At 36.8% G+C, this 22,511-nt stretch overlaps 1 protein-coding gene across 2 annotated transcripts in view; it reads right to left on the reverse strand.

The window, feature by feature from the left end:
* Nucleotides 1–230: 230 nt before the first annotated feature.
* The window catches only part of pde11a (phosphodiesterase 11a), a 53,226-nt gene continuing 30,945 nt past the window's right edge, over nucleotides 231–22,511 (reverse strand). For both annotated transcript variants that reach the window (XM_038280253.1, XM_038280252.1), the window contains 11 exons: nucleotides 21,848–21,898; nucleotides 17,127–17,273; nucleotides 16,887–16,994; nucleotides 15,303–15,412; nucleotides 14,623–14,713; nucleotides 9,646–9,746; nucleotides 9,392–9,469; nucleotides 9,240–9,303; nucleotides 9,051–9,125; nucleotides 7,172–7,255; nucleotides 231–1,108 (listed from right to left, as the gene is read on the reverse strand). In XM_038280253.1, the coding sequence (XP_038136181.1) occupies nucleotides 875–1,108; nucleotides 7,172–7,255; nucleotides 9,051–9,125; nucleotides 9,240–9,303; nucleotides 9,392–9,469; nucleotides 9,646–9,746; nucleotides 14,623–14,713; nucleotides 15,303–15,412; nucleotides 16,887–16,994; nucleotides 17,127–17,273; nucleotides 21,848–21,898 (1,143 nt within the window). In that variant the 3' untranslated portion in view covers nucleotides 231–874. The remainder of the gene's footprint in view (nucleotides 1,109–7,171; nucleotides 7,256–9,050; nucleotides 9,126–9,239; nucleotides 9,304–9,391; nucleotides 9,470–9,645; nucleotides 9,747–14,622; nucleotides 14,714–15,302; nucleotides 15,413–16,886; nucleotides 16,995–17,126; nucleotides 17,274–21,847; nucleotides 21,899–22,511) is intronic.

The following is a 22,511-nucleotide window of genomic DNA, read 5'->3' on the forward strand; positions in this document are numbered from 1 at the left end:
AAATTTGGCATTTTTTTGCTCCAACTGTCAGTACTGAATCATCAGAGCTGAAGTCTAGCCCTGCAGAAATCCATGTGATATGAGAGTAACCTTCTCAAGGCACATTGTGTAGGTTTGTGTGACAAGGGAGGCCCTGTACTGTATAAAACTGGGCCAAAATATATTTCCATTTGTTAAATCTCACAATTCTTTTGCGGTAAACTAAGAAGTCAAGACATATAGCTGTAGTCATTGGTTTTACAAATTATGGCAGAAATTCAGCACGGTTCAACAGGGATTTCAATAACGTGAGACCCTCAACACAGAGGCCATGCATTTTTCAGTAGGATCTTGAAACAAGGCACAGGAAAGGAGGGAGCACATAATTCAGTTTGCATTGAAAGCCACAGGTCCTACAGCAGCACATTTCTCCACCCTTCAGAAGAAGGTCTACAACCACAATCCAATCCAATGCATACAGTTTTAACAACTCCACATCTTATTTACAAATTTACAAAAAAAATCTTTAAACTCTGGTCAAAATATTAGCAACACAGAAACCAATAGCATAAAAAAAAAACTGAGAAAATAACCAGGCGTATTGTCTTTTTGCAAAAGGTTGAAGGAACACAGTGGTTCGAGTATCTTTCCCTCCCTTAAAAGGTGTCGCCGCTCCATTAAGCCTGCCAGGTGCGGCTCTGTCAGCCTTCATCACGTTGAATCTGAAGGTAATCTGAAAACCCCCAAGATCATACCATACTCAATAGTTCAAGCTCATCTCTAGTTGCAAAGCGAAGAGGAGCAGAGCCCAAGAACCTCTGCATGCACTGCCTCTGCTACAGGCTGCATTCTGAAGAATAAAAAGGCCAACAACGTTCAAGCTCTTCAGCAGAAGCTAACTGGCCGTCTTGGATGGTGTGCTTTCATAGTCGCCGCTGCAGCACGGTGTGCTGCTGGTTTTGGCACCTGAGCAGCTTGTGCTTTCCGTGGCTTCAACACTGTGGGGGCTGGTGGGAGCGGAGTCATTCTGCCCACTTTGTCTCTTCTTGTTCAGTTCCTCCCAGTTGGCCCTGTTTGCTCGGATCATATCGACCATCGGCTGAAGTTTGGGATTCAACTTGACAAGAGTCTAAAACCAGAAAGAAAGATGCATGAAAATCTCTTAAAGAAGTTACATTATACTGTATACTAAAAAATATAAAAAAAAGTTTTCCCGAAGGTTTGTTCTCTAAAGAAGTAGCTAAGTAGTTAAAACTTTTCCATGGAAGCTGTTTTTACCCAGTTTCTTTCCTAAATAAATCGAGTGAAATCAGGTGTTTGAATACACCGTCAACGCACTTCTTAGAAAAATTTTAGTAGTTAATGTTTTCTCCATTTTTGGAATCCAGTGTCTGAAATGGCTTTGTTACCCTTTCCAGACAGAGAAAACTTTTTTTTTTTAACTCTTAAATTTATTGGGGCATGGCGTATTTTTTATTTTTATTTTTTACAGATTTTAGCCTATTTCATTCTACCTGATATGTTCTATTTAAAATATTTCTTTATTCCACAGAACACACTATAATACATCAGTCAATACAGTAAAAATGATTGAATGTAGTTTGTGCAACTTCTACAGAAAACTCTAGTAAATTCAATGATTTACACTTGGACAGGTTTTTTTAGTCACCTTTTTTTTTCTAAATGATTAACATCTTTGATATTTACATATTTTGACATGTTTGCAAATATATAAATACCAGACTTAAAAAAAGCTAAAACATAGGATAACTTTAGGGATGAAAATACTGAGAGAACTTTTCAAACTAAAAAAAACTTAATTTTAGAAGTACTGTTTAACCTTTTCTTTATTAATAAATAAGCCAACATTTATTGAGTAGTTCCCGAACCAGGGGAGGTTTAACACGACCTTTTACATACAAATAGGGTTAGTTCAGCTGCATTCAAGGTTAGAGGAGATATCCTGTTTTACAAATATCATTTGGAGCAGGGGCTGTACATTTCCAGAATATTTTACTGGAAAAAGAGAAATAGAGGTGATATGAAAAAATATCAATACCATCAAAAGGTTTTTATTTTAGCAGTTCATTTCTCAAAAGTATTATTTGAAATTAATTTATGTTAGATTGATGGTGTTTGGCTTGTCAGCATTATTGGCTCTAATATCTACATTATTACCTTGACAATACTCCATAAATTGTCTGTGGTTTGGATCAGCTTTTATAATAAACATTTCTTATGTTCTCTCTGATTACAAAGGGATTTAACACATTAATGAGACAATTGTAGCAAAGGTTCTAGGTGGATCTAGCAACACTGACTCTTAGTAAATAAACCCTTATTATTTCGATGGCCTTTGCTTCAAACTCCTTTCAACGATTCAGTAATCCCTGTTGCTTGTCTAACTGTTTCCACCAAAGTTTCTCCTTCCACATAACTTTTCATTAGTATGGATAACACTATACTCTTTCTTTGGCAGTGACCTATTATGGCTTAAATAGTCAAAACATTACAATTCTGGATTAAAAATCTATTTTCCTTCACTTCAATATACTGTAATATTACATATTTCAAAAGGCTGTATATATATATATATATATATATATATATATATATATATATATATTTTTTTTTTTTTTTTTTTTTTTTTTTTTTTTTTTTTTTTACTGTATGTCTGTATAGCAGAACATGTATTTATCCCATATTCAAGTCCTAAGTGAAAATCCACATGTATGGGTTATTTTTAAATTGATTTATAACTTAACGAGCTCCTGTCTTGTGTCAGAATACCAAACCTTTAACTTTTGCTTCTTTAATAGTTGTGTTAATGGAAAAACCTGTAGACAGAATCAAGCCCAAATTATCCATAATGCTACTTTGACCATTTAGTCTTGGAAATATCTACATGCATTAAACTATTGAGACTATGTTTGGTGAACATCTTAAGTTCAGGCCGAAAATATTGCAGATTAAAAAGAAGATTATGTTTGGTTTGGTCTCTGCTCTTACTAAAAAAAAATTCTGATTCATTCTGTATTTAAGATATTTCTGTAAAATATCAGGCGGCCTTTTTTTCTGAAGCTGAGATTAATAGCAGTTTTTTAAAGTTTTCTTGACGGTGATTCTTAGCTCTAAGGCTTAAACGTACTGTTAATTCATGATGGATTCACACTTGGCATTGTTCATCAAATGCATAATTTAAGGAAGAAGAAATAAAACAATATATATAGAGGGGGAACAACCCAAAACAAAAGTGAAAACAAATAAGCCCTTGATGGCTGCAGTCCATCAAAACGCCTGTTCTTTAAAGATTAGAAGCATGTGTGTGACTGAGATTAGTTGCTGTTGTCATTTTCTCTGTTCAGGTGTAACTGGCAGGGTAGACCAACTTGTCACCTTTCATTTGATAAATTACCCAACAGATAACAGGATGTAGTTTCTCTAACATTGTGTAACAAGTCACCGTAATTACTTATTGTGTCATTAACTTTGTTTCTTATGCAAATAGAACATCTGTATGCAATAAACTTGCAAACTGAGTGAGGAAATGTATGCAAAAGTGTAAAAGACTGGAGTTAACCCTTAATTAAACATTGATCGAATAGTGGCATCTATATGAAAGGCAAACTTAGCTTCTTCTTTTTAGACATATATTAGTAATATGCTGTGGTTCTTAACAAAATTTATTTTGTGTGCACTTGTGTGTAAGAATCTCTCTGAGGGTTATCCAGTGCTCCTTTTTTCCAGTTACTTCCTAGGAATCTCTGCAAACAAAGCTGGTTTACAGCAACAACAACATATTTTCAAGTGCTTTACAGGAAAATGAAGGAACAGATAAAAGAAATTATGCAATATTAAGAAAAAACAAAACATTAAAATAATGGTATTTAGGCTTCCCAAACATATGAAACAATACTTGATTAGTTTTTCCATGTCCTTATTTGATTGAAAACCCATTATTATGGAAATTTTTTCAACGTTTTTGTTAGTACTGATTCTATCCCTTGATTTTCTTGGAACAGTGACAATAAAGTCAGTCTTTCTTTTCCTCGTAAAGCTTGAGAAATTCTGATCTATCCACTGATTTTATAGATATACTGATTGTAAAGGACTGTGGCTGAGTATAATATAAATATGTTTATCGTCAGCATATGTGTTATGAGAGATTTCATAGAATTCTATACTTCAAAATCATTCTGATAATAAATAAAAGTGGTCAAAGACCAGAGCCTTGAGGAACTCCAGATATGATTGTTGTTCACTCAGAATTGTAATGCTAAATTACACAAAATTATTGGTTTTCCTTTTCATTTTGTTTTTCAATTGTTTTTCCACCACACTGTTTTCTGTTCAGATATAAGTAACGAGATACACAGAGTTTGGTTCGGATTACAGACATACTGAAATAAAAAAAGTAACCAGCAAACCTGTGTTTTTTCTTTAGTTATCCACTGTTTTCTATTTCTACCACAAGGTACAAATAAAACCTGAGACATACAATTCTTCAAAATATGTTATTTTTTATTTATCAGGAACTGGCTATTGGCTATTTATATGGATCATCAACTTTTAGGATATATTTATATGTTGTGATTGAATTGTCTGTAAAGTGGCTTGGGATACCGTGTTATGAATTGAGGCTTTTTAAATTAACTGAATAGATCCGAATAGTATTAACCACAGAGAAGAGACCAGACAGAAAAGGATTAACACTCCTGACAGTCCCTAGCATCCTGTAAAACACCTGTTTGCTGAGCTAAACAGGGGAGGACACAACAGGATAACTACTAGAAACCCTACAATCTAATAATATAGCGAGTACTAATAAGTATGACATAAAACAGTATGTGGGATTTTTTAAAACAAACTAAAATTTTCATGATAATGTGTTGCATACATAACAAACAAATCTACCATTAAAACCTTACAGCCTAGAGGTGCTGCTAACAGTTTTCCAAACTAGGATGCAGTGTTTCATACTGATAGACAAAATTATTTCATAAAAAAGGGTATTTTCTTTTGTTCTAAAGCAAGAGGTATAGACTGAAAGGCTGAAAGTCTTATATAGATGAGCATCACAGTATACAGTAGTTTTCACCGCAAATCATTTGAAACTTTAATTTTCTGAATAAATAAATTGTTTTGTAATTTTTTTAAACTGAAATTTAACTTATGATCCATTTTTATCTGCTGCAGTCAAGGATCTCTTTATTAGATGTTATACTTGTCTGCAAATTATTTAGTCTTCAGCGTGGCATGAAAAGTTGATTTTCGTGTGCCGGTTTATAAGAATGCAAGGTTATATAATCAGGGATAAATATTCGGCAAAGAACAGAGCCACCACCAGAATAAGGAATTGTGTAAAATTTAAGAACACGATCTCTTACACCCACGGTCAAAAATTCTGCCGCCTCTGAACTTTTCTCTGTTCGCCCCCCTATCCCTTCGTCTGCAAGTTTAATTGGCAGAAGCAAGATCGTGAGCTCTATATCTGCATTCTCCAGACATCAGCCTTTCAGATAAGGCAGATCCCCCACACACATATAAATACATAAACAAAGTCGCTTTGCTTTGATGTTTTTATATCCACACAACACAGACAGTAACAATAGTGAAACAAGCCCAGGAAAGATTAGTGCACTCTGTCTTGCAAACACTGATCATGGAATAATTCATTAACAATGAAGATCTCCCATGGCTTGTTTTGTTTGTTTTGTAGCCTATAATTACAGAAACTAATGTGCTTCTAGACAATTTCATTATAAAAACCTGGAAAACAACCCATTGCTGTGGAAATCAGTGATTTATTTCCTCCATAAATGCTTTTAAAAACTCACTGTGGCGCTTTCGTGAAATTAACTCCAACATGTGTGGTGTTTTAACAGAGCTGATCTCCTCAGTAAGTTTGCCTTCTTCCTCCCACACAGCAGCTGCTGCTGGCTGTGGGAGGGGCAGATCAGCCTCAGCTGGTGTAATACAGAAACACACTCCTATACAGGAGCATCTCTATAGCTCAGTGGTATAGAAGCTGTTCACAGAGCCCTGTATGCAAGCATTTCAACGGAAGGTTTATTGGAAGGAAAAATTGTGGTTGAAAAATGTCCACAAGCAGCAAGCGATCACCAGGGTGTGAAAGATTATGAAGCAAAGCCCATTTGAACGTTTGGGTGAGATTCACACAGAGAGATCTAATTACATTTAAGTCACCCCTAAACCAGAAGAAAGGTCAGACGCATCCTACAAATCCTAAAAATTGTGTTTTATTACTCTGCAATCTTTCTATATCTTTCTATAGAAAAACGCTATGCATCTTTAAAAAGTTGTGAGGCACCAGAGCCCACAGTGTGGATGAACTGATAGCCCCCATGCATCTCCCTGTGATGTAACAATTTACATTTTTACGATTTAAAACATGTAAAGGGAGACCCCACCGTGCAATAACTGCATGTCACACCTTTTTCTTCCACTAAACTTTCCATATTATGCTTTACCAGTGATTTTCTGTCTCTGAGAAGGGGATTAGTGCTTATCTATCTACTATCAAGTTAAAAGGCTGCCACCATGATTACTTCGGTCACAACATAACATTTATATAATAAAGAAGAAACTTTTTAACTCTCATATATGTAATTATTTTAAAAAGTTAATTTTGGGGTCTCCACTAGCTCATTAAATTTAAAATGAAATGAACTCTTGGAAAATATCACTGTTTTGGATTATTGGGCTTTCAATTGTATTTTTATTCACCAACAAGGAGCTGGGCTAGCAGAGGCAGCAAAGCCTTCTTCATCTAAAGCTAATGTGAAGCAGAAAGTAAGCCCACAGTGCTCTGACTTACAGAGCAGATTCAACCTGACTTACATCACAGCTCTATTCACACACTTCTCCGAGCTGCCTCATGGTCATAAAGTGCACACTCAATCTGCTTCTTTCAATGAGAACAGGACGTAACCTCAAAGCTTTTTTTCACAGCTTCTCAATTAAAAGCATTTCTCTCTTTCAGAGAGAAACCTTCGCTCAGGAAGAAAGTCAAACACTTGCTGGCGACAGTTTCACTGCTGGCGTCAGCGAAGGACAATAATGGAGGAAGGACGGAGTCTGCTGATGTCAGAGGAGGATGTGCAGCAAGCGTGACACAATAAAGGCCGAGGAGCAGCCAGTCGGGTAGGTTTTTTTTTGTTTGTTTTTTTACCTCATACAGAGGCGAGCAGATTCCATCAATCCATTCCAGCTGCAGCCCTGGGAGCTCATCCTTCCTGTTACGGTCAAAGATGGCCTGAAAGGAAGAAAAAGGAGAGAGAGTTGTTTGCTTTCACAATTTTCCTGCTCATACGGGACCCTAAAGTGTTGCTTTTAGCGCTCTGCTCTTAGGGACTTCTTCTTCCTTTCTCAAGTCAGCTGAGTTTATTTCACGCCTATTTTCTCCTCTCTCTCATTCATGCAGCCCAAGCTTAAGAGGCTCCGCTGAGGCTGCGCTTCAGAGATAGTTACCCGGCTACGACTCAGAAGTTAATATTTCATTTCCAACGCCCACACAAGAGAGAGCTAAAGGTTTGACACAAGCAGCAAACCTGAGGCTACTGAATTAGTTATTTCTGAGGGGAGGCAATATGGCCAGGCTCGATTACTTAACAGTCATTAATTGCATGCAGAACCAAGTCAGTTTTCTCCTTTCAAGGCTTAGAAAAAAGAAGAGAGTTCATCTCTGCTGGCTGCAGCAATGAGGTTAGCTGCAGCATTTCTGAATGAAGTCAAATATCTTAATTAGCACCAAGAAATCTGCTATTTCTCCAACAACACACAATGCATTGCAAAAGTGTTCAGATCCTGTGACTGTTTTAGCATTTTGTCAAAAAATACCTGCAGCCTTCAGTGTGTTTTATTGGGATTTTAAGTGATAAGCCAACACAAAATATTGCATAATTGGCACAAGCTGTTTTAAATGTCATTTTACACATTTATATAAGATCCAATGACTTCTGTAATTGTGTATTTGGCAAATGAAAAGCCCTGTGACCTGCCTTGGTAGAAATCCAGCTATTCTGTGAGGGCCTAAGAGGTTTGTTTGAGAACATTAATGAATAAACAGCATCACGAGGACTGAGGACCACAGCAGATAGCTCAAGGATGCATTTCTGGATGAGTTTAAAGCGGAGGGAGGTTATAAAGCTTCTCAAGCTTCCAATATATCAGAGAGCTTGGTTCGGTTTTCTGAGAATGAGAGGAGGTTGACACAACTGTGAAACCTGCAAATACCTGCCTATGGCTCAGGTGGTACAACTTGTAGTCTGGCTTTTATATAAAAGTGGAAACAAAGAATTATGTACGCAGAGAAGTCTGACTGCAGGTTGCTCTGAACACACACCATAAAGCATGGTGGTGGCAGCATAGTAATGTGGGAATGCATGTCTGCTGGGAGGACAGGAACATTTCAGGATATTTCTGAAATAAAATAGAGTGGTTTAGATTAAAACATATTAATGTTTCAGAACGGCCCAGTCAAAGTTTAGGCCCAGGTCAAACTGAAAAACTGTGACAAGGCTTAAAAATAATGCCTATGTGTGCTCCAATTTGAGTTAAACTTTAAAATGTTAACCTCTCAATGCTAAAAACTGTGATTGCTATAAAAAGAAGCTACTGCAAAGTGTTGAGATAAACACAAATGGACTTCACAATTTTCTTAATTGTAATAAAAAATGAAATCCATGCACCATTTCCTATCTGCTTTAAATTAATACATTACTCTATACATATGATTGAAACAAGCTGTTTATGGGTTACTTGTAAGAAAACAATAAACCATTTAGGCAAGGTAGTTTATCTATCTGTGTTTGCAGGTGAATGAATAGAAAAAATCTGCATTGAATGCAGGGCAGCGGTGCGGTCGAGCTGAGCCTACACTTTCCTCACGCTTAGAGACACAAGCTTTCGTGTTTTCCACAAAGTCAGTGCGTTTCCAAACAGCAGAGAAAATATATCATCATGTCGGCATCATCAGCTCTCAGAGGGGCACAGAGGGTGAGAGAGATCCTGCAAAAAGCACAAACGCTGAGCTGGTTGGATTTACTCACGGAGGGCGTGAGCTTTAGCTCCAGTCGTTCTCGGTCTCCCTGCTCAAAGAATTCACCCGTCACCAACTCTGCAACCTGAGAAAAGAGTGAAACGCCAACATTAAGTAACACTTTTTTACATTTTCATGTTAAAATTCTGGAAAAGGTGAATTTGATCAATGATTGTTTTTTTCTCATCCTGTTGGTCACCTTGCGGGATATTTCCCATGGCTTTGTGACGGCTCCAAGATCGCAGGCTGTCATCATCATAGATCTAAGAAGACGAAATCAAATTCTTTTAAGATTTTAAAACCATGAAATGATTGTTTTACACTCAAAGATATAAAAGGGGATAACTTTACCTGCAAATGTCTCTGTGAGCCTTCACATTCCAGTTGTACTCCCCTTTACTGACAAGTTCAAAGAATGTGTTTCTCTTTCTGAGGAGGAGAAAAAAAAAAAAGAACCCTTCTAGATAAAGCTGTAAGCCCCATTGTGTCCACCAGGGGGCATCATTACCTAAAACAACCACTTCAAGGTTTTAATAAGTAGTGTGCTGAGATGAGCCTGAAGGCTGCCAATGTGCTTTGGATTTAGTGGGTTTCGCAGAACCTACTCGAAGTAAAGTGTGAGGTCTGTGGCCAGAATAGACTGCTTCAGCAGCTGCATGAGGTCGCTGTACTCCGTGGAAGAGAGGTTGGAGAAGATGTTGTGCCCCTATGGAGATAAAACATGGAAACATAAGAAAAACTGACAGGATCTGTGTGAATCATGTTTACCTTTTAGGGTTTCTAACACCTCTAAGTGTCTCTGTCTGGGTAAAAAATTGCCCTTAAACAACAAAAATACACTTCTTTTAATTAGTTAAAAAAATACATTTTTTTTAAATAATCTGTTCTGAGGGAAAAAGGTTGGACACCATTTTTACTTTCACATGTCTGACGATTGCTTCCTAAGCAAGTTGCACCTTTTTTTGTTGTTGCCATAAACAAGATTCAACCACAGTTGAAGAACTAATACTGTTGCATTGAAAATGTTCTCCAAGTATTATTACTGAGGTATTTTGTACTTTAAATAAGCATGGTCGATTGGTAAATGATCCATTTAGATTAATCCCACCTTTTTAATAGTTGAAAAACATCATGTTAAATTGCATTATGGAAAATACTAATGAGGTTGCATGGATGTATTTGAGCCTGTATATATAATTTGATTTAAGAAATGCAATTCCATCTTAAAAAAGACCTTTAATTATATGCTCAAAATTGATGTCTTAATCCCGCTGATAAAAAAGGGTACACCATCCCTCAGTATATCTAAATTGTTGAGCATCATCTGAGCCACCAAGCTCCTGCTGCTTCAGTCTGTCTGCATTCATTGGCTCCACTCTCCAAATCAGTTTAGTTTACAGGCTCATAGCCACCATGCTGACTTTTCATAGCAAGAAGCATAAAATCTTCCACATCATATTAAAAATTTAACCCTGTTAAACTGTAATGGCAGAAACAAAATTGAGCCAGTGCGCAAAAGTCATTACCAAAGTTTGTTGTATTTAATTTTTATTCATTTTCTGCAATAATTGTCGCCTTAAATGTTTCCGACCATAAAATAAATCCACGGCTCATATATTCCTCATTGCTTGTGATGTAATGGATGCTATGGGAAAGAAAATTTCTCCAGTTTAACACATGATAATGTGTTTTCCAGGTCTTGGAGGCACTTCTGCATACGTGGAGAGCCTCTCTAGGACTAAACCTGAGTGGACTTTGAGAAATGTTTCAAAAGTGATACCAGCATAAAACTACAGGAGAAATAATAAGCAAATCTCAGCATAAGATTTCCTATACATATCTCTTTTGTTCATTTAATTTCCTGTAGACTTTAACAGTACTTTACCATCTAGATATATGGTTCCTAAAGCTAGGAGGTCAAATTATTGGTGGTGTTTAAAATACACTACATAAGGTTTAAAATAATTAATAAAAAGGTAAATTTTGCCTCAGCTGTTGGCAAAAAGCAACATTTATAAATTAGTAGGGAAATAGTCAAACTGTTTTTTGTCTGTTTTTTTGTTCAAATATAGAAAACAAGGCTCCCAATACCCTGCTACAGCTAATCTATGACTCAGAGGCTGGAGACCACAGCTTTAGATGATTTGAGAGTGAGTTTTTTTGATAAATAACCAGAAAATAAATAATTCTCCAAAACATAAAAAAGATGCATATCTGCCTCCAGTTTCTACAGAGAAACTGTTGACTTCTCAATGTGCCTGATTCCTAAAATCCTTTATTAGGTAAACATGTTTGAATTTATTGAGAATTCTGCTCTAATCCAAAGAAACTCGTTGTTGAGTTTTATTTTACCCCGATAGCCAATCAAAAAGCTTTTCACAGGAATGGCTCCAATGAAACTAATTGGATCTGTGCAGGGGAGCAGCTTCCCAACAGCTCCTAATAAGCGAGCTCTGTAGCTAAGGTTTTAACCCAGCATGTATGGTACATTCATTCAGCATTCAGGCTCTCTCCTCTGGAGAATCAACAAACCAGATAACCACCGTTTTAAACACAGACAGCTTAGCTTTGAACATTTGTGCAAACATGCCCCCGGCTTCATTCATTATCTGAGAGGTCCTCATAAAATACTGAATTACGTTAACAGCGGTGACACAAAGGAGGTCTGGGGTTCTGTCACACCTGCGGCAGATGGAGAAGGAGGCGAGAGATGCAAAGGTGACGAGTAATAATTCAATGGTTTTACTGAATCAGTCCACTGAATCGCCCGTCATGTCTTCTATTCGAATTATTCACAGTATTCATTTGTATGTTAATTAGCCGAGGACAACGGCAGAGCCTGCCCCGCATTACCAGGCGCCATGTAGTCCAAGCAAACATTTGTCAGCGCTGGGATAATGAAGCCACTGGATCTTTCCCCTCAACCTGGTCTCGGCTGCTCCCCCTCCCAAAAAAATAAAAAATAAACATGTATATATACCTCCAATTACAAGTCCATGATACCTGTTAAACTGTTAAAACGTCTCTTTCCCAGCAAATTACCAGTGAGTCTATCATCTGTAGTTCCATTGATTTGAGGGCAGCCTGAGCTATTTGTTTACTCCCCTGCTAAGGAGAGCACACGGTTGCCTCTGAGCTCTGTGAGTGCAAACTCATTCATTTTTTATGTGGCCTTTAGTGCCTTTCATTCATTTAAACTCTGGTCTACTGGTATTTTGACGCAACAGAATTATCATAATGAGTTTCAACCACCAGAGTGGATTTAAACTGACAAAAACTTATAGCAAAATGTTGTGTCTTTTTTTCAATTGTTTCATATAAATTCTTTCCAATTACGGTGTCTTTTTTATAATTTGTGGATGTAAGCATTAATCTTTAATGGCTTGTGTAATGATGCTCTGAACTTATTTAAAAAAGAATGAAAAATGCTTTTTTTTTTTCAACTTCTCTAAGGGTTAAGCAGAAGAGCCTTACTATAAGAGGGTTTTTTTCCTGCAGCAATCTGTCCTTGAAGTGGAAAACGGCTGCAGACAACTTCTTTAAAAAAAAATTGTGGAAATCATAATTTAATCAACTCTTATTCCTACAAAGCCTTACCAAATAATATCACTGTTAGTTCAGAAACAAATCAGTTTAAAGCACTAAATTCAGATTTTTTTATATATAATTAACACTTAAAGGTGTTATACTGTAAGTTCATAAAACAACTTTAATATTCTGTACCATTTTTATAAAAAAAAACATTGAACAATATTTGTTCAAAAATACAAACCCGTTTTAACTGTATAAAATCTACTAGCCACCTTAATATGCTAATATGGGCTGATCATCAATCACCCTAAATTAAGCAAATCTGGGTTAATCAATCTGCTGGTCTCTCGATTGACCCACCTCTACTTAAAAAGTCTGACCTCCTTTGAGGGCTTAAAAAATACAGCAGCAGGACTCAGGTTTGTAAAGGAGTATTTCAATCAACCACAAGACTTCTCTGGACAAAAGACATGAAATCAGTACAGGCAGCTTACACCAGACTTCAAGCTTTGAGGTGGAAGGCTGCCGATTTGTATGAAGTCAGAATTCTGTCAAAAGTGTACATGCAGGAACAAAACTGATACGACCGGTTGTTGTTGTTTTTTATTTAAAGCGAGCTTGTAAACTGCTATCCACCTGCATTTTGGACGTTTCATGCATGCAGATTCAATACCATGAGGCCCCGATAAGTCACAAGCTCCTTCTCTTCTATCAGTATGAGGGTGGTTGCAACTGGAGAATGTAAACTGCCTGCTTTTCAGTAAATCCCGCAATTTTCTTCCTAGTTGCAGCCAATTATAATTGTTCTTTTACAAGTTAAAATTGGGTAAGTGAAGCCATCATTTAATAACTTAGTGGTGAATGTGTTCTGGTAGCAGCAGCGATATGTTCTAAAATAATTATTCCTTTTAAATTCGAAACGTCATATGAGCTAAGCTAACTTGAGCTTCTGAGTTTGTATTTAGGAAGGAGAGGTTTGAATCATCCCTGGTTTTTAGTCGACCACAGACATTTGCATTTACAGTTTGCAGCTGCTCTTAGGATGTTTTCCTTCATATCCAGCATTGAGTTTAGAAAATGGTTCATTGATACAATGGCTGTTGGATATAAGGTCAGAATTTCCTCTTTGAAGAGAGCAGCTTTGAGGACGTCACTAGTAAATAAATAGCGCTGTCTCAGGAGGGATGTGACGGTGGAGCATGGGTAAAGCGAGAAACCCATGTATGGGCCTCAAAGTAACCATCACACAGTCCTGCTCAGATTCCCTTTCCATAAGTATTCCTGCTCCCTCCAATCCCACTTTCAAAAGACAGGATTTCCCGAAGTTTACTTTCTCAGTTTGGTTCCACCCTTAAAATTGACAAAAGGTTGAGATGAGGAGAGGAGAGAATCAACAGGTATATAAAAGCCGACCAGGAGGATGCGCTCATGCTTGTGACGTGTTGGAGGCCTTGTGTTATTGAATCTGCAGGCATAGAAAGTTCAAAATGCGCATGGAGAGCAGTTCAAATGCATGTGTTTTAAATAACACATGACATTTCAGCATGTATTATGAGTGTGCTCTTTTAACAGAATTCAGACTTCATCAATTGTTTGTTTTTTGTTTGCAGACAAAAAAGCCCTTTTCAACCTGATTGAAAACCAGGGCAATTTTATTTAAAACATCTCTTTTCTGTTTTATAATTATTGATTAACGACAGTATGAAATTGCTGTATGTTTGCATGCATTTGTTCAGATATGAATTATCTTAGAGACTGTTTAGTTTCTACTTTGTTTTTACTATTATTGTACCGCTCCTATATATGCCATGTTATCAGCCCTTAAATTACTGTAAGCTGAAGTAGCTTCATACAACTAATGCAGTAAAATCTTGTCCAGTTCCTGCTGAAGGAATGTGAATGAAGTTGTGGGTGCAGACTGCAGTTTAAAAATACCTTATCTCTCCAAAGGACACTAAGGTTAAAGGGTCTATTGCCAGTGGTGTTTATAATCACATGCAGCAGAAGGTGAATGGCAACTGCATTGCAACAGATACTGGAACATAACACACCTCGCTCTGCAGGATCATAACAGCGTGGTTAAAGTGGTGGTGCTCCAGGGTAGCAGAGGTCCCATAAAGCAGAGCGAGGGCTGAACCCGTCCTGCCAAACACACACACAGATAAAAAAACAAACATATTGGGATAAAAAAGAGGGACAGTATAATCAGTTTTCCACAGAAGCTGAGAACTAAAGTCTGCTCTAAAGCTCTCTTTGAATTTTCTTTCCCTTTAAGTCAGTTTCTAACTTATGGCCCAATAAAAAAGGACGCCTGAGACTCATAACCCAAACCGCAGCTGAAAGAGAAATGTCAAATTCAGAAAGTGGTCATTATGTTATGTTAAGAAAAGCAGTATGAGAGTCATTTACTTAAGATAAAGACTGTGAACGTTAGAGCTTAGAGTATCATTTTTTATTTGGAAGTTTTATTAATGATAAAGAAATATTTAGATGTTTTGTAGTTAATCTGGTTTAAAGCTGTTTATGGAATTAAACTGTAAAAAAAAAAAAAAAAAAAAGCTTCAGAAATAAGTGTATTTAATCTTTTCTTATTTCAAATGTAAATTTGATTATTTCATTGGAAAATTGTCTCGCTTATCTGCTCACTCCCAGAAAAAATGCACTTATTTTAGAAAAACTGACTTACTTAGATTTTTTTTTTTTTTTTTTTTTCTAGTGCAGGTACACTCACTTGGCTTGGAAAGCATTGTTGGTGCCCCTGTGGTCCAAGTCATGGCACACACAACCCACAATAAGAGCTAAGATCTCCAGCTCGGTCAGCGTCTCCTGGAAACCCGCCGTCTGATTGGCACAGAAGACAGGAAGCAAATAAAACACACAGACCCACACACAGTTTATGGGAAGCAGTGCACCATTGTCCAATGAAACTGTGAGTACATTGGATAAAAATGGAAAAGCAGCAGCATCAACTTAAAAAAAAAAAATGAAGACAAAAAAAAAAAAAACACAGCATCTTTCCAAAATGCCAGTGGGACTGCAGTCGCATTGCTACACATCCACATTTATGGCTCGGATGAATGGATTCTGGAGATCATGTGCTGGCTGAGTCACTGTGGGTCACTGTGAGGATAACAGTGCATACTTCAGACTACTCAGTAAAACAAAGAAGGGCCCCAAAAAGTTTATACACTGCTGTGTCATTTTCCCCCACCAATAATTTATTAAAAGGACCAACGTCAACATTAAAGCTTCTGATTAAACAGACTAAAGCGGGCAGAGGGGGTCGGGCATAGGAGGACATCTGCATCTCTGTTGCCCAAAGGACCGAAACTGTAGGAACCATTCTGAGGAATTATCTAAGGGTCTCCATACAGGCAAGCATGTCTGCACAGAACCAAAGTTAATAAACACACTGAGTCTTATTTCATCATAGGTTTCAACTAAAACATTATTATATGCAAATCTTAACACACTAATCCACAGGTGATTGCATTCATCTGCCACCTGAATATTCACTTAGTTTATTTGGATCCAGGTTTTAATTGATGCCACTGTGAATATTCATTTCTCAGGTTTAAACCACATCTTCTTTCTTTTCTTCCCCTCGCTGAACAGATTCAAAACCAGTTTACAGAAAAAATAGACAGTAAAAATACAATTTTAGTGAGAAAATGCTACATTATTTTATCTATTTCATATGAGAACTATGGTGGCAGATATGTGCAAATGCATAGCAAAGGGCAAAACAAGCTGCAAACACATGTATGATGCAAACTCCAAATCACACAAACAATATAAAAAAATGAAACAAAAGACCACTGCAAAGAAAAATCATAAAAAATGTATGCAAAAACTTTCAATCAACAAATCAAATGCAAACCAAAAAAATGCTGCAAATGCTTTTTTTCTGTTGCATTTGTATTTTGTCTGTTTGCGTGTTTTAGAGTTTCCATCACTCATGTCTTTGCAGCTTCTTTCATATATTTAATCTGACAGTATATGTAGTGACATTGTTCACTACATGACAAATTTACACATTCTAATTCTAAGTTTCATGTTTTGTTGGAATCAAAACAACTACTGTACCTATATGCACCATATTTCTTTTTTTTCCCTCTTTTTAATAAGTTATATTCAGAAAGAAAGAACATAAATCACAGCTTGATCTAAACCTGAATAGTTCCTATTAGGAAACTGGTTCAATGGATAAAACTTCTCTCTATTTTGTCTTCTTTGCAATAAACATCACAAAACATTATGATTGAAGTCCATATTAACTGACCTTTCTTCAGAAATATGTTTAGACGATGCCTACCGTTAGCATGGCAAACATGCACTGGCAAACGTTGAATGCATGCCTCCAGTTGTGGTAGAGGACCATTCTGTAGTTTTTTCTGACAGTCAGCAGCCATCTGCACAGTGTCTGGAGGGGAAGAAGGGGCAGAAAAAGATGAGCACATGGGTCAGCGGTCTGCACGAGGGCCCACCACAACATGCGTAGGAAACTCAATCAAGTATTTAAAGAGAACGAGACAGAGAAGCACTGCTCTCTCACCTCGTAGTCAATCTTAAATTTCTGCACCATTCCTAGCTCGATGAACATCCTCAGAGCAGCTGTTATCATGGCGTCAACATCCAGGGAGAAATCATCAAAGGAGAGCTTATCAATGCCCAGCTCGCAGACCAAGGGGATGTTAGCAGCCTGTTTCATCAGGGTGAGAAGAAACATAGAGGAAGAATGAGAACATGAGCCCACAGAGCAGAAGTGGATAGGGAGGTCAGTGGAGCCATTTTTGGATGATGCAGGAAAATATGAAAGCATGCTAATTAAGACTCTGAAGCCTCGTTTGCAGAGGGCTGATATTAATGAGGGAGCTTTACAGAGGGATTTCTCTCTTGTTTAATTTCTGAGCTCATTGACAAATTTAGTTGTGCAAAAGAAATGATCAGCAGCTTTTTGGCATTTTTATTCAAACAAAAATAACTTCCAATTAACAAATTTGGCCTGAAGCTTGTCTTCTTTAATAACGTATTTCAATAGCGCCCGCCGTATAGGCAGAAAAACTCCTTCCTATCTGTTTTATTCAGAAAATTATAATTTCAGACCTTCTAACTATTTCCAAGAAATGATGTTTATTGATGAAACCTCATTGTCAGTATAGCTGTGTCTTATTTCTTCTCTTGCAGCTCACAGAGCACATTATTTCACTCACAAACATCTTGCTGTCAGGTCGGTAAGTATTCCTCCTCTCTAAATTCACACCCCCAGGTAACAAAATGGCATCCAGGTCTGTTTGCCACTACCTTTCACACTCCACTGGAATCCTAGGCAAGGAAGCTCAATGAGGCTCTGTATGTAGAGCACTTATGAAACGAGGGAGGGGGAGCAGAACGTCATTCTAAATGAGGAGAGGTGAAACATCACAGGAGCTCATGAGGGAGACAGGGAATCCTACTATGCATGTAGTTCTGGCCAGGGGCGTCTCTAGGTTTAAGAGACAAGGGTGGCTCAGCCCCTAGAAGATAAAGCGCGCGCATAGCGCGCGCCGAATTTTTTCAGTGCACCTGCTAAGGCGTTGTCTAAGACAAGGGTGTAACTTTGTGTTGAAAGTTGGTGGGGACGGCTCATAAGGAAAGGGAGGTCCCTGCGCGACGCCTTTTTTTTTTGTTGGAAAGGATAAAGCCAAAAAAATGCGAATAACATTTATCAATTTAATGCTTACAGTTGAAAACATAACTGTTACAATATTCACTTATATATTTTGTGCAAAAAATATCACATAAATCTAAACAGACAGTACAAATCAAAGAAATCAAATAAATATATCAATTTTGTAGAACATTTATTGACAGTCAATTTTGGGTCACTTTTTAAAATTTATTTACTTTTAAACCAGGACTCGGACAAGATCTTATGGGACCTTAAGCAGAATATGATTAAGCAACTCCGTCTTTCTGTCAAGAACATCCACCAGCAGGGTATCCAGGGGGGATTTACCATTAGGCAATACTAGGCAGTTGCCTAGGGCCCCAAGTTCTGGGGGCCCCATAAAACTCTGTTTCCATGTATGGTTAATACAACTAATCCTTATTTGTGCACATTAATTATGTTTTTGATAAAAATCCTTTGGCTAAAATGCCATCAGAACGCTGATAAATAGAGAGGAAAAAGGGACAAGAAGAGAGGGACAAAACCTAGAACAAATAATGGATGTCTATTCTATTAACATTTCTCTATCTCTACAATGGGTCTGTTTTACGGGTTTACTTCTCAGGGGGCCCCCTGCCTGTCTTTGCCTAGGGCCCCAAATTTCCTAAATCCGCCCCTGAGGGTATCAATACTGATTTGATAGAATCTGGGAGAGCGGACTATGTTCAACCATCCATTTTCTTTAACCTTATCCCTCAGTGGGATCAGGAGGTGCTGGTGCATATCTCTAGCCACGTTCTGGGTGAGAGGTGGGATCACCCTGGACAGGTCACCAGTCTGTCGCAGTATGTTCAACCAGCTTAAAAGTAATCGGTAATCAGATTTATTATTTGCACTTTTACTAAGTGAACTTTCTAACTCCCTTAAATCTGAAATTCCAATGCCAAAATTGTTTAAATCTTTTATCTTTAGACCCCCTGCAGAGTGACGTCACACCTGCAAGATCCTATCCTTACCTTCCTGCTAGATTGCAAAAAGCAGCTTGCTCATGAGCTGTCAACATAACACGCTAAATCTTGTACATATAAAAGAAAAAGGGGTGCAGTGCTTGCAATTGAATGGCAACACTATCAAAGTCAGGAAAACGTTTTAAGTAAAGCCGGGATTAAAACAGTAGCTACAAGAAGCTTCAAATAAAAGGTGTTCTTTATGTTCAACCTAAACACCAACTCCGATAGACCATCAGCAGAGCAGGTGTTTAAATTAATCAATCACTGCTGCGAAAGCTTATAGCAGTGAAAGCTAATATACCACAGCCATCACTTAATAAACGCAAAATAAACAACCCTCTAAAAACGGAAAACTGTAATGGACTGAAAGTCCTGTTTTTTATGTGGGAAATTATTTGCGTGTGTTTTAGTATAATTCTGATATATTGGCGCTGTTGTCTGTTTCTATGGCAACGATACTGAATGTAGTGTAGCTTAGAGACCTGCATGGGTCGAGTTTTACCAACCCGCACCCGCCCGAACCCGTTAGGATGACTACCGAACCCGACCCGTCACCCGAGGATATCTTCAATTCAAATGTTATGGGGAGAGGTTGGAGGGGGTTGATGGGGAGAAAGCGAGAGGCAACAGATTCTTTTTTCTGAGTTTTTTTGTCGGGGTTTGTGGACGGTGAGCAGCGGGGAGAACTTTTTTTATTTTCTTTCCGAGGAGCGGCATGAATGGGGTTTTAATCAGATATACACAGCACCGAAAGCAAAATACGTGTACAAAATATTGGTGGGGACATGTCCACACCAGTCCTTAAGGAAGTTACGCCTATGATTGTTTAGATTAACTTGTCTTCTTTATGGCTTTTATTCGGTGCTTTACTGCATTTGTTTTGGGAAAATATGAGGAAAAAATAAATACAGAAAAAAAAATATTTTTTTTTAAATCGCAAAATAATTATAGGGTGGCTAATGCCAAAGAAAGGGTGACTGAAGCCACCCTTAAATAGGTCTAACGACGCTTATGGTTCTGGCCATAGGGGGAAACTGTGCACAGAAAACTAGAAGGAAATAGGTCATGTCTGTATTTTCTAGATAACACCATTTTTGTCACCAGTCTATTGATAAAACATTCTAAATTAATACTTATTGATTCAAGCCATCTTTTGTTAAGTGGCACAGTTAGTCTGATTTAGCCTATATTTTTGTGAGATCACAGTTTTCTTTGGAGAAGAAATGAATTCTGGTAATAAATATGTCATAACGATTATCATCCTGTCAATAAATATGCAAGCAATGTTATTTATTGAGAAAAATATGTCTCAAATAAATAAGATAACCAAAGAGATAAGATCTACAGTTAACAAAAAATTATGTAAACTGCACATAAAATCAATAAAACTATGCAAACATCCAATAAGAAACTAAACTAAGCTAAACTGCCAAAAAAAAATAAATGAAGTAACAGACATTTAAATAAGCAACGATAAAAAAGAATATTAAGCTTAAGTGATCTAGCATGAGAAGAAATAAACAAGCTAATCTAAAATATAATACAAACAAATATTACATAAGGCACTAACTAAGATAAACAATTAGCTGTGATAGCATAAACTTAGATAGAATTAGCTACCGGTATTTAGCTAGGATAAACTGACACAAGATCAAATAAAAAACAAAGCAAGTTAATTGGATAAAATAAATACCCATGCTAAAATAAATTAAAAACCTAAATAAAGACAATATATTTCAAATTGCATTGTCAGAGATGCATGCAGAAACACTGAAAAGCTATTGTAATTCAATAGAAAACGCACCAAAATTAACAGTAAAAATATGCGAGGTAAAGACAGCAACATGGTGGCATAAAGGCGGATGCAGGTTACAGAGAAATATAGAGCTATAACGTCATCATTTAAGGAGATATGCATGGAAGCCAGCTTTTTAATTTGACCTGGTTTCAAGAATGATCATTCATGGTTACCCAAAAATGAATTGTTGGGGGGAAAAATTTTTTTAATTATTCTTTAGTTGGTAAACATTAGACCTTTAAGGTTTACGCTTTATAAATTCAAAATGCTGTTTGCCAAAACACTGTGATTTTCAAAGTGAAGTTGTGGCTGCTATTTAGATATATATAAAGGATAGATATATACATCTATATCTATATCTATCTATCTATCTATCTATAGATATATATCTATAGATATCTATAGATATATAGATATCTATATATAGATATATATATATATAAAGGAGAAGATTAGGCAAGCAAACACTTTTTTTTTTTAACAATAAGATAAGTAAATGAATGAATATATAGATATCTCCGTTAATCTAAACCAAAAGACACCAGGCTAACATAAATAAATAAGTTAAGACTGGATTAAATTACAAACAAAGATATAACAAACTATGCATAGATATAGTTAGACTGTAAGTCAAGCAATGCTTGGATTAATTATTTACACATAACAAATAAACTACACTGAGAAGAGAAAATATACTAAGCAAATAAAGCTAGAAAAAGTTAAGATATATCACAGTTTTTTTTTGTTTGTTTGTTTTATTTCACCACAGCGGAGCATTTAAAAGCAAGATTGAGGTCAATAAAAGAACTAAACATTACCTTAAATTTATCAACTTCAGTCTTGGAGCAAGTGGCATGGTAAGACAGAACCTGCAAAATAATGACAGCATCAATTGTTTTTTTGTTTTTTAATCACCACTGTCAAGACAAATGAAAACACTACATTATGGTGCAGGATTTCACTGATGAATCTGCAGCAATATTTGTAGCAACAGCAACACAGATTGCATCCCCATGTTCCTCTCATTTCCTTGGAGAAATACTTCCCACAGTCCTGCAGTATCTTATTTAATCATAAATGTTCATTTTTATTCAGGATTGCCATGAACAGAGAAAACATACCCACATTATTTCATTCAGCATTTGTCTCCAGCTATCTCTTCTCTGCTTCTCCTTGAGACACTCGCACTAATCTTCAGACACGCAATAACAGCTGACTAGTGCTGAGTTCTTGCATTCAGGGTGGCAGATGATTTTCTTTTTTTACCACCTCTCATTCATTTTCAATACAATCTTTTGTAAGAAAGTTATCTGGAAAGAGAGATCACCGCTTTTTTTTCATGTCTACATTACTGAGGATATATATGAGATTAAAGAAATAGATCCCAAGGACAAATGAGTGGTAAAAAAAATCTTATAATTTAAATTTTATAGCAATTATTTCATGTGAATTATGTTTCAATATTTCACTATGTAGTTTGTT

This window comes from Cyprinodon tularosa, unplaced genomic scaffold, assembly GCF_016077235.1.
Source record: "Cyprinodon tularosa strain WSP-4 unplaced genomic scaffold, ASM1607723v1 ctg158, whole genome shotgun sequence".
NCBI lineage: Eukaryota > Metazoa > Chordata > Actinopteri > Cyprinodontiformes > Cyprinodontidae > Cyprinodon > Cyprinodon tularosa.